This window comes from Etheostoma cragini, chromosome 19 (genome assembly GCF_013103735.1).
Source record: "Etheostoma cragini isolate CJK2018 chromosome 19, CSU_Ecrag_1.0, whole genome shotgun sequence".
Classification (NCBI taxonomy): domain Eukaryota; kingdom Metazoa; phylum Chordata; class Actinopteri; order Perciformes; family Percidae; genus Etheostoma; species Etheostoma cragini.
The window spans coordinates 8,098,846-8,112,183 of NC_048425.1; the positions used below are offsets into that span (position 1 = coordinate 8,098,846).

A 13,338-nucleotide genomic window follows, 5' to 3' on the forward strand; every position below is an offset into this window, starting at 1 on the left:
TTGTCGGTCATTGGCTGGAACAATGTTTGTGTATGCGTCGTGGCGCAGGTAGGCACATTTTGTTTTTGTTGCCGTTTGTAGACCCTGGGCTGTCTACAGAGACCGCGTTTTTTACAGTGTGTTCTGCGGAAAGGCAGCTGGCGGATTGTGAGGAGATGTTTTTTACAGTGTGTTCTGGGGACAGGCAGCTCGCACATACTGAGGAGATATTTGCTATATGTAACAACAAATGTAGCCCAAAACACGCGGGACATCACTAAGAGCACCTTTAATATATTTCTGTCAGTTTATAAATGCATTTGTGATTAGAATTATGGAAAACATTAGTCCCACAACTGTTGTGGGACACAGAATGTTAAATAAATGTTCAAATTTGAAGCAACAGAGGTATTTCGATATTTAGCAAGCAAGCAAGCAAGCACAGTTTATTTATGTAGCACAGTTCACAGTGCTTAACAGTAAAAAAAATACAACAAAACAAATTAAAATCCAATATTGTCAAGGAACGAAGCAAAGAGATACACCTGGTAAAATAAACAAAGAAAACAGACAGGTTTTCACATGCTACCTAAATGCCTGTCTGAACCAGGATATGTTAAATCTCAAATTTTGGGAAGTTGCTAAGGGTGGGACGTACCAGAGGTCTCACAATTAGAGTTGGGTACCAGAACCCGGAATCGGATCGGATTACATTTCGTTTCGGTTCCACTTAATGCGTAGACCAAAATATTTTCAGTTGACACACACTTTAAATATGTCACACTTTCTCTGTAGTCTACCGTTAGCTAGCTACTGTAAATGTAGGCTACTTTTAAAAGGCCATGTTTTCCCTCTGGGCTCTGGTTAGCATACAACTCTCTTATTTTGCGTTTACTCGTTATTAGTGTATTAGTATTAGTGTGTACTGTTATTTATTGTTACATTATTGTAGTTATGTGTAAGGTAACTTAGGTTTACTTATATATTTAAGTATTGTTCAATTTAAATAATTTTTAATTTAAAAATACTATAAAAGTGCCTTTTTCTCAGTCTTTTTTTTTTCAAGAATTGGATTAGGAATCGGAATCATTTTAAAAGTACTGTTTGACATCGTAACCGTAAAAGTCCAAACAATACCCAACGCTTCCCACGATCCCATATCATCACAACACCTATGTCCCGATACGATATTATTGTGATTTGCAATTTATTCCCTTTTTACAACTTCAAATGATGTCCCCACAAGGAAACGTTGGCAACATTTTGTTTTATCTAAAAAGATGTATTTCTGTTCTGTTCATTTTACTACAACTGTATCACCGCAAAATTGGATAGTCAAGCAGACAAACTGACCAACACATATATATTAACAGATTGATACTTCGTCTGTCTATCGATACAGCATGGCAATGGAAAATATTGCGATTTTATGCTGTATGGACATCTCCACCTTCAGTCCAAGGATGTAAAAACACCTCTCTAGTGACACACTTTGCTTTGGATAGAAGTCCGTATAGCGAAGGCAGACATTTTAGGGGACATAAAACAGTTTTTTTTAGTAGAGGGGGCCTTGTGAAACGTGTGCTAAGATCAGTTGGGCTCTAAAATGCTGGTAAAAGTATTTAAACATTTGTTGGGCCAGTGAGTGCAAAGATTGATGTCTACTTTGATCCCCCCCAACATATGTTTATGGTTGGGGCCAGTTTTCTTTAAATTACTTTTTATTGGAAGAGATGACTAGAAATCAAAGCAAACAAATCAACATGATTTTGTCTGTCTTTTTTTGCATTCCTATCATGTAAATGCCAAATACCAACACACCTAAGATATATCTTATGACCCCTTGTGGGGGTCCAGGCCCAGTTGGGGATCCATTGCTTAACACGTATTGTTCTCGGGTCTTTTTGACCCATTTTCAAAGTTCTTTATGAATTTGATTTATTTTTTTTTAAATGGTTTGAAAAACTTTGATGTAAACCATTGTGTGATCCACTCAACATTTTCTGATCTCAACTACGTATTAGTCAAAATAACTCATAATTTCAGTAATAATTATGTATGTCATATAAATTAGGTTTATTGACCATGGATATAAAAAAAAAGTGACGAAAACGATTAAAGAAGTATAAAAAGCATAAAAAAGCAAGAAAAAGTTTACATAGCACTTTTTTCAATTTGACTAGGGCGCCTGGGCAGCTCGACTGGTGGATCACGCACCAACTGTATGTACGGAGACTTGGTCCATGACACAGTGGCCCCTGGTTTGGTTCCGACCTGCAGCCCTTTGCTGCATGTCGTTCCCCCTCTCTCCCCCCTTTCATGTCTAAGCTGTCCTATCTAATAAAGGCCTAAAAAATGTCAAAAAAAGTATCTTAAAATAATAAACAACTCGACCTATGCACATGAAGAGCCAGAGGTTTCTGCCCGTTAAAAGGAAGTTTTTCCTCGCCGCTTTTGCACCAAATGCTTGATTGTCGGGTCTTTGTAAATTATAGTGTGGTCTAGACACACTATCTGTAAAGTGTCATGACATAACTTCTGTTACTATTTGACACTATAAATAAAATTGAAAATGAGAAAGCACGCGTTCTTTGTTTAATTTAATTTATTTGATTTCTGAATCTTACCAGCATTATTCAGAGTCTCTTTCAGGTTTTGCTGAGTTAGTGAGTTCCCCAGTTAAATGAACCAGTAGCATATATTTATATATACATATATAGATATATCATTTCACAGTCTGACTGCTGTTCACCACTTGGCCCCCTGGCTTCTCCTCGGCTCTTCGTCTGCCATCACTACCGGTTCTTCTTCAGGCTGTCTCTTCTCTTTTGGGGGCCGTGGGTCTGTCCTGTGGTGGTGGGCTGACTCTGTGTCAGCTGGCCCCTGCAGCTGCCGGGGCCCGGCGTCCAGGCGGAACAGAGTGGGGACCTGACCCAGGATGGGGTTGTTCTGCTGGAGGCCAGAGATCCACTGGTTGAGGACGGCCTCGTCTCCCTGGCTGGTCATGCACATGGCAAAGACCGGACCCTCATCCACTGGATACAGGACACAAGACAACAGCTGCATTACACACTCCATATCAGGTTTCCCATTCTGAATAACTAGGGATGCTAATTTAGTTATTTTCTAACCCATAGCCAACCCTCTTTCAGTTAACGATCATTATCTGTTAACCGACAAGTAGGCAACGGAGTCCCAGTTCACCATCTGGGATGCTTGGACATACTTTCCTCAGGGTTTATAAATGAGGGTTGCCCGATGGCCGTGGCAAAAAACATCCCGTCGGGCACGTAAATACATCTACCCAAGAATGTGCAAATCAAGATTTAAGTTAGTTTATGAGGCTTTTATTCCACATGTTTTTAGGATTTAGACAATATGTCATTTTTTGTCAAAATTTTTGTTTATGTTTTTGATGCTATTTGACGTTTTATTTTCTCTTTTTCCGAAGTTTGACATATTAGACGTGTTTTTTTTCTTGCGCATTTTGGGTGCTTTTGATGGATTTTTACCCCACTTTTATTCCAAATTGGTATAGGGGCCCAAAAAAAAAAGCATAACGTTGAACCCTGTTCCGTAGACTTGTACCGGTCCCACAGCCACGATGTTCTGTGCATTGTCGTGGACACATCCAGACACTTTCCTGGAACAGCTTGTGCAACCGACACAAGTCCACAGCAGGCCGCGCGCGGCGTGTATGTCTGAGACTGATGTGTGACAGCCTGGCATACTCTATGTGTAGGAAATTGTAATTTATTTGTTTCAAGACAGGGACAGCGTACAATAAAACATTAATCTTGTACAACAACAGAATATGCGCTGTGCCAGGTTTTAGCAGATAGCTATTTTCCACCTGTAATCCCCGTGTAGGTTAATGGAAAAATCCATAATCACCGATTTAACCGGCCGGTCCTCATCGATATAGGGGCGTGTCTCACGTAGATCACCATTGTGAGAGGCATCCAGCAGAGATTCCCAAGTAGTAAAAAGAGCTTAAAACTCAACTTACTAGGTGTGTGCGCGGTCACTTAAGGCTTGTATCATGTGGACGCGCCAACAGTTTTGTTTTCATTACTTAGTATTCCTTATTAGGGCGACAGAAACTACACACTGTAGCTTTAAATTGATAGTGTTAATCGGTCAAACTTCCTATTGTTGGTTAACGGTTAATCATGAACATCCCTATAAACAACCATGAACACAAGTCAGAAACAATCAGGGCATATAAATCTTACAGTCTTCTATATCGAAGCTCTCTTCGTCCCCCATGTCACGGTCCAGATCCAGGTCTAGCTGCAGAGGGAAGGCCAAACACCTCTCCGGGTCATAGGGTTTCTCAACCTGTGGGAGGGAGGGACACACACACACGGGCACACACACACACACCTGTCTCAATCCTTCCTTTTCTTCTTTCTGATCTTTTTATATCATTTATTCAAATCCAATTAAATTATCCAACAGTGATTTCACACACATCAATCATTAACACCAATGACCTGTATTAGCTGTTATTAACTTAATATTGGATTGTAGCAGAGGGTTTCCCCACCTTCTCGTCAGGCGGCGTGGGGTCAGCCCTGAGGACGTAGTAGTACACACACGTCTTCCTCAGCCACAGAGGGAAGGGGCCCTCGACAAACACGGGCCTGCTGGGGCTGTGCTCGGCCAGCAGCTCCATCTGGCTGGGGCTCTGGATACCTGGAGTCAACACAGGAAGGAAAGGAAAACAAAGAGAATGAGCACCAGTCTGGATAGATATGGTCTGATCCCACCATTGTACCAATCATACGTTTTTTAAGATGGAGGGGTTCCTGGTTTGGTAATGTTGTTTTTCTGGTTTCCTCCCCCAAAAACATTTACTGCAATTATTGATCAGAGAGACCATATCTGATATATTTCTGTAAAATTACAGCAGTATACAGACTCACAATCTCAGACCTCTTTCTTCTCATATGCTCTCACTAAAGCACTGGGACACAACTCCTGACATTCCATGAGCAGTGGGAATCTTTTAAACTGATAGAATACATTCAACATGAGACAAACAAACCGTTTCCATACCTACTATATGTGGAAGCGTGATCTGCTCTCCGCTCTCTGTAATGTCTGTACAGGGCAACTAGTGGGAAGAGCGAATAAACAGACCATTATTGGCAAAGACAGATTTTATAACATGTGACAATAAAGTAAAAAAAGAAAGAAAACCGCACTCAACATCACAAGAGCAGTTCTAGACAGAGATGCTACATATTATATAAAATATAGAAACCTGTGCAATATTGTTGAGCCTGGAAGTTCTCAACCTTGATAGTTTAACCAACAACAACAAAAACAAAAGATAAAGAAAACCTTGAGGTCAGCTGATTAACTTTTTAATGACCATCTTATGGTCGTTACATGCGCTGAGATAAAACTGTAGGATAGAGTTAAAAGCTCTGGGGGAAAAAAGCCAGTGAGTGGACCTTGAGTGAAGGTTGAGGCTTGAAAGCATTAGAAAAAGCCATTTTGTCAAACTATGACACTTTTTTCCAGTTACTACTTTTGTTGTAAATGACCTAAAACAAACAGTTTGACAGATGGACACCTGCTGAGTAGTGAACTATAAAAATACAAGAGAGCCAAAAATCTGGATGTTTTTTCAGACTGCCTATAGCTAAATTGTTCCAACTAAAAAGACATTAAAAGAAAACATGAAAAACTACAGCTCCCATGAAGTGGTTCATGATTGCTGTAGTTTTATACAGGCTAGTCTATATCCTTAACGTTCCACTTCCGGGATTGCCCCGGTGCCTGCAGGAAATTCCACTAGATGCATGTAATTTCCGTTTTCTCCCATATTCTTTGTGTTGGAATTCTAAATTCGGAGGATTTATGAGACTAGTGTTGACTGCTCCTCAGATCTCTGCAGGGTAAATTGAGACAGCTAGCTAGACTATCTGTCCAATCTGAGTTTTCTCTCTCACAACTATTTTGCACTAGCCATGGTGATTCTGATTGGCTTAAAGAAATGCCAACAAACCAGACCACGCTTTCCTCCCGCCCCCAAATGCTGTGGGGACTAGCCAGACTCTCCTTCAGCGCGCGTTGGAGGAAGGTTTGGCGAAGCGAGACTCTATGCAGGCTAACAAATTGATTGTTTACCATAGCTAGAAAATGGTGATTCTTTATTTGTGAACTTAAAGATGAACATTTAGGGGAGTGCACTTTATATTCACAGAGTGAGATGACAACAAGGATATCAACCTCATGTTGGTGTGTTTAAGTGCAGACCTGGAGTCAGGATGTAGTTAGCCTAGCTTACTGTAAAGACTGGACCCCTGGGACTCAGTGCTCCCTAATAACATGCTGTATCTTGTGTGTTTAAAAATCTGTGGTTTTAAGGGCTGGAGACACTGCACAGACATCTGCATATGGATGCGCTATCTTGTCAATGAAAAATGTTTCAGCACAAATAGTTGGTTTCACATTTTGGTTTCTGTATGAAATAAATGAAAAATATAAAAATAATCAGTGATCTTAAGAGCTGTTGGTCTGTGTATTTTTGGTCTTTATGCTAAGCTCGGTCCGGCTTTAGATCTGTACAGAGACAGAAGACAGATATGCATATGAACAACTCACTCTCTAAACTAAATCAAACAGACGTATTGTCTACCAATCTAGAGGGTACGGTTGTACCTGGTAGACGGTGACTTTCGCATCCAGGTCATTAGCGATGCGAGTGAGGCTGAACCTAGCCAAGTCCACCGGGTCTTCAGGCAGCTGCTGGGGGACGGGGAAGGGGTTTATGTGTTTGAATTTGGGGAACCAGTACATGATGCGCTGGTACTTCCTCATGGGGTGGCCCTTCTCCCCAAAGATCTGGACCAGCAGGACTTTGGTCTCCATGTTGGGCATGATGCCTGAAACACAATCATTGAGACATTTCCTTGAAATCTTGAGAGAATGCATGCAGATCACTCCTTGTATGGAATAACCCTCTCTAAATTCTAGGGCTGTATAACAAATTCAATACTCTTTGTATAGGACAGAGGAAGACATGAAGGGGGAGAGAGAGGGAGAACGCAGCAAAGGGCCGCGGGTGTGTCGAGGAGTGGGCGTGCTCTACCAGGTGAGCTACCCGGGCGCCCACAAAGTTCATACTTTTTAGGCCCTGACCGAATTCCCTGCTTAGTATATCCTTATATAATGCTGTTCATTGGCTGTCTAACATTACACGTCATAGAAGCATGACGGAAAAATTGTTACGCACAAGTAACAGAGTAACACAAGTCGGGCTGATCGATGAATCGTTTTCAAATCAACGCCGCGATTTGTGTGTGTGATCAGCTAATCGTGAAGACTGCGATTTATCCCAAAAATATTTAGTCGAATGCTTTGTCTAACGTTTCATTTATTCCTCTTTTAATTATTATATTTGCTTTTTTTTCACAAGATAAATGCTGGAATAATGTGGATGAGTTTGTTTTACAGAAAATGTCCTATTTTTAGTGGATCTTTCATATGTTTTTACGACTTTATTTAACATGATTGTAGAAGGTGCAATATGAAGCAAAAAAAAAACAACAAAAAAAACATCTTTAGCAGGAACATCGCAATTTCATTTTTTTTTTTTCAAATCGTTCAGCAACCGGTTTTTGAACCATATCGAGCCATACCAAATTCCATGACGGACTGAGTCCTGTAACAAACACCCACCATAATTCTCCATCTGCTCCAGTAACTGCACTCCGCACTCCTGCTGTCGGGGATAGTGGTTGAACATTCGCTGGATAAAGTTTCTGGGCACAAACACCTCTTTGGGGAAAACATCCAGTAGCTTGTTGTAGACGGCCAGGTCTCTCTCCACGCCAAACTCCGGCATCTTCTTCAAAGCGGCGTAGATAAACTCCACGTGACCCCGCCGCCTGATGTCCCTCTTGATGAAGACGTCCACCACTCTGTTAAATGTGGCCTTGGTTTTAACCTCTTGGGCCACCTGCTCAAACAGGTCGTCATGGGTGACCAAAGACTTGTCCCTCTTCTTGTCGTCCTCATTGCTGAACTCTGCAGGTACAGGTCGACTCTTGGCACACGCTGGGCTGCCGTGGAAACGCCTCAACACCTAACAATTTGTTGGCAAGAAGAAAACAGTGAGACTTTTATTTGTAATAGGTGATGCTTAGTAGGGCTGACATGAAGACGTGAAAGGGGAGAGAGAGAGAGATGGGACCACATGCAGCAAAGGGCCGCAGGTCGGATTGGAACCCGGGCCATCGCCAAGGACTTAGCCCGCATGGCACACTCGACTGGGTGAGCTAGAGGTCGCCCCAAATAAACACATATCAAAGTGTACTAAGTTCTGCATTTCTGTTGCTTTCAATATTTGGCTAAAATGCAACAAATTGCTTGTAAAATGTAAAAAAAATGAAAAAATGAAAGTAGATCATTACCAACAATCTTTTATTCAACAAACTGAACATTGAATTCAATATAAAAGGCATCACTAAAATGAATAACAGCAACATTATATAGTGCAGTTTTTCTACTGATATTTTCTTTAAATTAACATAAAAAAAATCTGAATGTCTTTTGCAATATATATACATACACATACACACATATACATATATATATATATATATATATATATATATATATATAGATATATATATATTCACTCTACAGTTTAGTGGGTTGTATGTATCCAAGATTCAAGACTGACTCTCATCGCTCAGGAAAAGTTCATGAAATGACCAATATTTTTATTCTGGTGCTATGAGTGAGGACTAAAGTTTACCTCGGTGTTATGTAGCATGTCAGTCCGACTGGTGGAGGCTGACTGGAGCAGAGCACCATGCTGGGCAGCAGACCTGGCTGACTGGCCTACCAGTCTGAGACACTGCAGCTGGAGTAAGCAGCGGGCACACTTCATGGTCGAGCCATCGCGCTGATTTTCAGGGAACAGAACTGCAGAGGAACAATGAACATTGCATTAACAGTATCGAGAAATGCTTTATTTCTTTCACAAACCTGCACTCAAGACACTCTGGTAAGACTATTTTATTTAAATATATTTTGTTGTGAAAGACGACAGTGATGCTGACTGAATGAGTTGAGTTTTAAGTCAATTGATTATGTCATCTAACTCTTTAATGCCACACAAAGTAGAAGGGGAGAAATGGACTTTTCAGCATGAGCCTGTCTCTCTCAGCCCCTACCATTACATCAATGTCTCTGTTGTAAACCTGACTGGCTTACAGGCTATATCTACCTGTGACCATAACATCTACATCTTATAGCTTATTCCCTTTATATATTGTTTTTTTAAGTGTATTATATATTTTCTTGTTTGTCAAGCAATTCTTTTATGTTTACATTCTTGTCTTTTCATGGACATAGTTCATTTTTAATAATAAGCTATTGCACTGTTAAATCACTTTTGCAGTACCACCCTACCATGGTCATTGCATCACATTAAAAATGAGACATTTTTATATGAAGTTTCGCATGTAAGAGGGCCCAGGTGTTAGGTCAATTATTATTAAGAACTGCAGTTGTATTACAACATTCATGAAACATTCATGAATGTTGTAATACACGACCGATATACATTTTAGACTAATATAGATCTTTACCCATAACTCGACTATGTTTGAAGGTTTTATTTTGGTGGAATACCCACCATTTATGCCGACGAACGTACGAAGAAATTAGTCTCCTTCAGAAATCACCCTCTAGAAGCCTCCATGATGAAAAGCCGGCAGAACATCCTGGTCCTGCACACATTCGCTTCCCCACTAACAACAGAGACATTAGCGCAAAAACATTGTTCCGCCAACTTCTTTTCTGTCAGCTGCAGTAAAAAACATATTTATTGAATTGTGTTGTGCATTCCTCTATAATGTTGTGTCGTAAATATATTTTGGCGACTGTTTTTATAATAGTTATTATGTGGCTCTATTAAGTTACCCCATGCTGTGAAGACACCTGCGCATTATACTTTTTATACTATATGTAATTTTTAACAAGTGTGACAAGTGAACGCTAATAAAGATGTAATTAATGTTTAAATTCGTACCAAGTTGTATTTAGGGCATATACTTGGGTCGTCAATAAAATGCACGTGCACTACACAACCCTGTCGCCTGGTGGTGACAATTACCTCCAAACAAATACTGTCTCAGCTTGTATTTGACAAGCGCTGAGGTGTATCCTGGAAAAGTTGTGTTGCTTGTTTCCTACTGCATTCTTCTGTTAAACTACATATAGATAATCTTTGCTGTGTGACACACTGACACTGGAGACAATAACTGTTGGTGGGAGTTAATACATGCTACTTTGATGCAACTTCATCATGCTAGGTCTTTCGCGAAGAGCGTCAAGCTAGCCATAACAAGGTAGAACTTCCGGAGGACACTTTCAATCTTTCAACTAGCAATGTGTTATTATTTTATTTCATTATCTCATTAACTCGTATCGCCATTACTGCGATCATTTACCATCCACGTGATTTAGGATTTAATTTGTAATAAAATGTATCTTTCATAAACAATAGCGTTCAATTTACAGACAAACTGCCCACGTTTCCGGTATTGTTGTTGCTAAACCTGGCCATTTGACGTCCCCTGAGTGTGACTTCTGACACTCCTCTCACAGCATGGAAAACACACCTCAGTCCAAGCTTTACCTCTAGAGAAACTTCCACAACTTCAATTTCGGATTATGGACTCCTCTACAAACAGTTTGGGTGAGTTAAGACACGAAAAACGTATTTTGTGGTCTTGTTTAGTGATTTTTTGTGTGTGTGGAAACTTGACTGTGTTCGGATATGCAGCTCACATGGTTATGGAAAAGGAACACTGTAACGTTGTGCCATAAATACAGAAAAGTTGGCAATTTGTGTTGTTTTGCTATTCGGCAAACTTAACGACGGACAACATGATTTTCAGCATTTTACCAAACTGTAGGCTACATGTCAGGCTCGTTCGGCTGTGTCGTTCTCAAAGCAGCTTTTAATATAATATGCAAGTTACCGTTTTACAGTTCTTGCTTTCTGGTATATTCTGTTCGAAGAGGTAGTGTTAAAAAACAGGCGGGCTCCTACAAAATGTTAACAATTAAGCAAGCTTATGGTGGTTAGGCTTCTTGGACTTCGTTACACTTAATTAAATAGACCTAATGGCGCTTGAACGTTATTCAGATACCTGTTATATATATATATATATTTACTGTCAAGCAACGCCCTTTAACCTTTTCATTTTTCAAATAGTAATGTGGAGAAGCTGTGATGCAAAATGACAGCAGCACTTGTGTAACTGTGTAGGTGTACAGGCTACAATCCTGCCTGCCGCTTCGTATCCTGAAGTGTTGCTCAACAGCTGCTGCAGTTACTTCTTCTGCTGCTAGGTTTCGGTTTTAGCCTTGTAGCCTATTCAAACAGCTGTCTTTATTTTGGCACGCGGGGTCAAGTCAAATTTGTGGCGTGACTGTTGCCTAACTCCTTATTTTTCTGTGTTTCTTCATCTATCTCGCGCCGTTGTGACCATGGACTGTATACAGAGGGGTTGTAACTAATGACACCAGAGTTAGTTAACCTAATGAAACACCTGGTTTTGTTTAATTTAACGTTTCTGTAAATGAAGTTTTTGCTGATAGTTGCATGATGTTCCTGCTGGCTGTATGTACTCAGCAGCTACATCCTCAGACCGCCAGCACAGCTTTCAGGGTATCAAAGAGCTCTGCTGTCTGGGTAAATACACAAAAGTGTAGGGCCTACACCATGAACTTGGCTACATATAATGTTTTGCACTGTATGTGATCTTTTACACAAACAGTTGACTCCTTAATTTTTTTACTTACTTTTTAAAAAAGTAGTAGGGTTACATTTTTGGTGTCCAAGTCAAGTTGACTTTATGCAAGAAAGCTCTGCCCCCACAAAGCTGACTGTTTGACAGGAGCTATAACACTGTTGCACATTGCTGCTTTTGTTGCACATCTGTAGGGTCCGCCGTCCCACCTTATGTGCTGATGTTGTGTTTACTTGTCTTGCAAATTGGTGGGGCGGCAAGGCACTGGGGAACAGTAAATATCACATGAGGACGCTTGCCAGCATCTGTGGGCTAAGCTGCTGTGGCTCAGTGCTGGAGGGAACTGAAATGTAAAATACAGGGGCTGCCGCTCTCAATGACGGTCTCTGTCTTTAACAGTAATTATCATGTACCAATGCTTCATAATGATGGTGATTTGACAACTGAAAAGATTTTATGTGGATGTATTTATACTGTGCAGCACTGTGCCTGTGTCTCACTGTCAGCTGACAGTGTGGCTTGCACAATATCATGGTCAGATGATTGAACAACTTACTGCACTGATAACAAGACAATACCAATATACAATATTCTTTTCCTCCCGTAATGTCCAATACATATGTCTGCTATGCAGACTTAAAAAAAAAAACTGCTCACACAGGGATGGGTCATCTGCATAGACTGGTCGTGTGGTCATATGAAATTTCTGGCACATGTTAATAACATTGTTTTTACAATAGCAATACATTTAGCATCACAATATGGTAAAAGTGGGCTAAATGACATATAACATACTCAGCTTGATGTTTAATGCAATGGACTGTGTTTCACTGTTATTGTATTGTTACATCACACCAAACTCTTCACACATATGGATTAATGTCTCTCTTTGTTAGTTTTTAATTACAGCTTGCAATCATTCATTTTGGACAACATTTTGTAAATATAGCATATACTGTGGTAGAGTCCTACAAATGATCAAAATAATTTCCCAACACCCATGTACATGTTTACGCTTTGTAAAGCTAATAACCGCAGATACTCTGATACTACTATGTTTGTATGCCCGTACATCTTTAACTGTAGTGGATACACAGGTAGAAAGATATATTTGATCCAATAAATATAACTAAGCCTATCATCAACCAATTATGGTGACTGGGAAAATATGACAGCATATTTAGGTCTCTGGACAGTCCATGGTGGCCTGTATTAGACATAAATATAGTAAGAGCATGGGGGGGAAGGTGGCGTGACAAAAGCTCATACAAATGAACTGCGACCTTCAACAGGTGTAATATTGCAATGTGGTAACAAAGCACACCTGTCGTCCGCTGTGCATTTAATTAGTGGTTGACCAATATGTTTTTTTTTTTATGGTAGGTACCGATACGATATTTAGTCAGCCGTGCTGCCGATGGCTGATATATAATATCCATATCAAATGCAACAATTTAATAATAACAACAACCACAAAAACAACAACAACAACAACATAAGATACACAAAATTGCTGAACTTAAATGAACATTTATTTAAAGGTATAGTTTGCAGTTTTGTATGTAAAGTAACA

The 13,338-nt window shown here is 40.1% G+C and overlaps 2 protein-coding genes across 5 annotated transcripts in view; one reads left to right on the forward strand and one right to left on the reverse strand.

Annotated features, from left to right (window-relative positions):
- Positions 1 to 2,569: 2,569 nt before the first annotated feature.
- Positions 2,570 to 9,792, reverse strand: ecsit (ECSIT signaling integrator). 2 transcript variants are annotated; one of them, XM_034856801.1, is made up of 8 exons: positions 9,641 to 9,792; positions 8,756 to 8,925; positions 7,675 to 8,080; positions 6,655 to 6,878; positions 5,041 to 5,098; positions 4,529 to 4,677; positions 4,215 to 4,320; positions 2,570 to 3,014 (listed from the first exon to the last, which is right to left on the reverse strand). In XM_034856801.1, the coding sequence occupies exons 2-8, from the start codon at positions 8,888 to 8,890 to the stop codon at positions 2,728 to 2,730; spliced, it is 1,365 nt and encodes a 454-aa protein (XP_034712692.1). In that variant the 5' UTR covers positions 8,891 to 8,925; positions 9,641 to 9,792; the 3' UTR covers positions 2,570 to 2,727. The 2 variants fall into 2 exon arrangements, with proteins under 2 accessions (XP_034712692.1, XP_034712693.1); XM_034856802.1 differs by having other exon boundaries at positions 6,655 to 6,875; positions 7,672 to 8,080.
- Positions 9,793 to 10,511: 719 nt separating this feature from the next.
- Positions 10,512 to 13,338, forward strand: part of eml3 (EMAP like 3) — a 49,954-nt gene continuing 47,127 nt past the window's right edge. For all 3 annotated transcript variants that reach the window (XM_034856708.1, XM_034856709.1, XM_034856710.1), the window contains exon 1: positions 10,512 to 10,705. In XM_034856708.1, the coding sequence (XP_034712599.1) occupies positions 10,681 to 10,705 (25 nt within the window). In that variant the 5' untranslated portion in view covers positions 10,512 to 10,680. The remainder of the gene's footprint in view (positions 10,706 to 13,338) is intronic.